General features: G+C 34.7%; 1 protein-coding gene across 1 annotated transcript in view; it reads left to right on the top strand.

Annotated features, from left to right (window-relative positions):
- STXBP5 (syntaxin binding protein 5) overlaps nt 1-1,537 on the top strand; it is a 182,049-nt gene that overhangs the window by 61,550 nt on the left and 118,962 nt on the right. The window contains exon 7 of the mRNA XM_019638917.1: nt 1,440-1,523. Within this exon, the coding sequence (XP_019494462.1) occupies nt 1,440-1,523 (84 nt within the window). The remainder of the gene's footprint in view (nt 1-1,439; nt 1,524-1,537) is intronic.

Here is a 1,537-nt window from a genome sequence, read left to right as displayed (position 1 = left end):
TAGACCAGTGTTATAGTCTGCAAGAGAATTCAGATAAGGCAAAGGCCATTATGTATTGTGTAGTAACCCTTCAGATTAAAAAAAATAAGGAGTGCTGTTGGAGCACGTAGGGAGGGCATTGACTTACATTTGGTAGGTCAAGAAAGGCTCCACAGAGGAAGTGATGGGTAAAAGAACATTCGAAGGATTAGTAGTAGGATTAGTCAGGCAGAGGATGACATTCAAATGAATGGCCCAGGTAGTCAGACAGCATGTGCAAAGACTCAAAGGTAAGAGAAAGCATGAATTGAAATACATACTGGACTATATTGGATACGACGCGTGTGGTAAGGGATGCAGCTGGAGAGATAAGCAGAAGTCAGACCATGATGATCCTTGTAAGTCATTTTATTGAGTTTGGACTTTATCCTAAAAATAATGGTAAGGTATTAAAAAGTTTTAAATAAGAGCATGCATTACATGATCAGGTTTGCATTATGGAACTATTATTCTAGCCACAATATGGAATGTGTTAAAAAAAAAAAGGAGCAAGGCTTGGAATCAGGGAGACTAGCAGACTAGAAAAGAGACCTTTGTGTCTTTTTTTTCAATTATAGTTGACATAATATTACATTAGTTTAGTTTCAGGTGTATAACATAGTGATTAGACGTGTATATATACCTTGTAAAGAGTTCACCCAAGAGAGTTTTGTGTCTTGAACCAAGAGCAAGGTATTGGAGGTGGAGGAAAGTAAATTACAGAGATAATAGAATGTAAGTTTAAAATTAGTTAATGATTTTACCCAATGGGGGAGAAGCTAGAGTTAAGATGACCCCCATGTTTTTGCCTGAGCAATTTAATAAATGTTGAGATAAGGAATGGCGAGAGAGACATTGCAACAGAGAATATGCGTACCAGAGAAGAAGGGTAGGGAAGGAAATAATGAATTCACTTTTGGACACATTTACTTTGAGGTCCTCGTGGAGCAGATAATTGGAGATATGGCCACTGAAATTATGGGTCTGAAATCTCATGAGGGATCTAGGCTGAATATAATTTGGGACTAATCAATATGTAGATGAATAAACGAAATTACCTGGTAATGTGTTGAATTAGGCAAATTTGTCAACTTTAAAGCACATACCAATATGAATTTGCATTGGTAATTTATTGTGTTGTATTAATAAAATATATACTCAGGACTTCAAAATGGTACTGTTTTCTTTTTCAAAAAACAGTTATATGTTAAGTCCCAATCATCAGCAGCATATAAATATGCAATGCGGTATTTTCATTTGTCATCCATGTGATTAGTAATTAGCAATACAGATATTTAATTGTACTATAATTTTGTACTTGGACCATATTAATGATAATAGTTATCTTTATTTTCAGCAAATAAATGTTTCATGTGATTAATATCATTCCTAGGTAATGTGGCTTTTTTTTTTTATTACAGCTTTTGATTGGCTTTGAATCTGGAACAGTAGTGTTGTGGGACCTCAAATCAAAGAAAGCCGACTACCGATACACATATGATGAGGTAATAACATTTAT

Source organism: Hipposideros armiger, unplaced genomic scaffold (assembly GCF_001890085.2).
Source record: "Hipposideros armiger isolate ML-2016 unplaced genomic scaffold, ASM189008v1 scaffold_41, whole genome shotgun sequence".
NCBI lineage: Eukaryota > Metazoa > Chordata > Mammalia > Chiroptera > Hipposideridae > Hipposideros > Hipposideros armiger.
The sequence above is the reverse complement of the archived record's forward strand: the minus strand, read 5'-3'. Positions and strand labels throughout refer to the sequence as shown.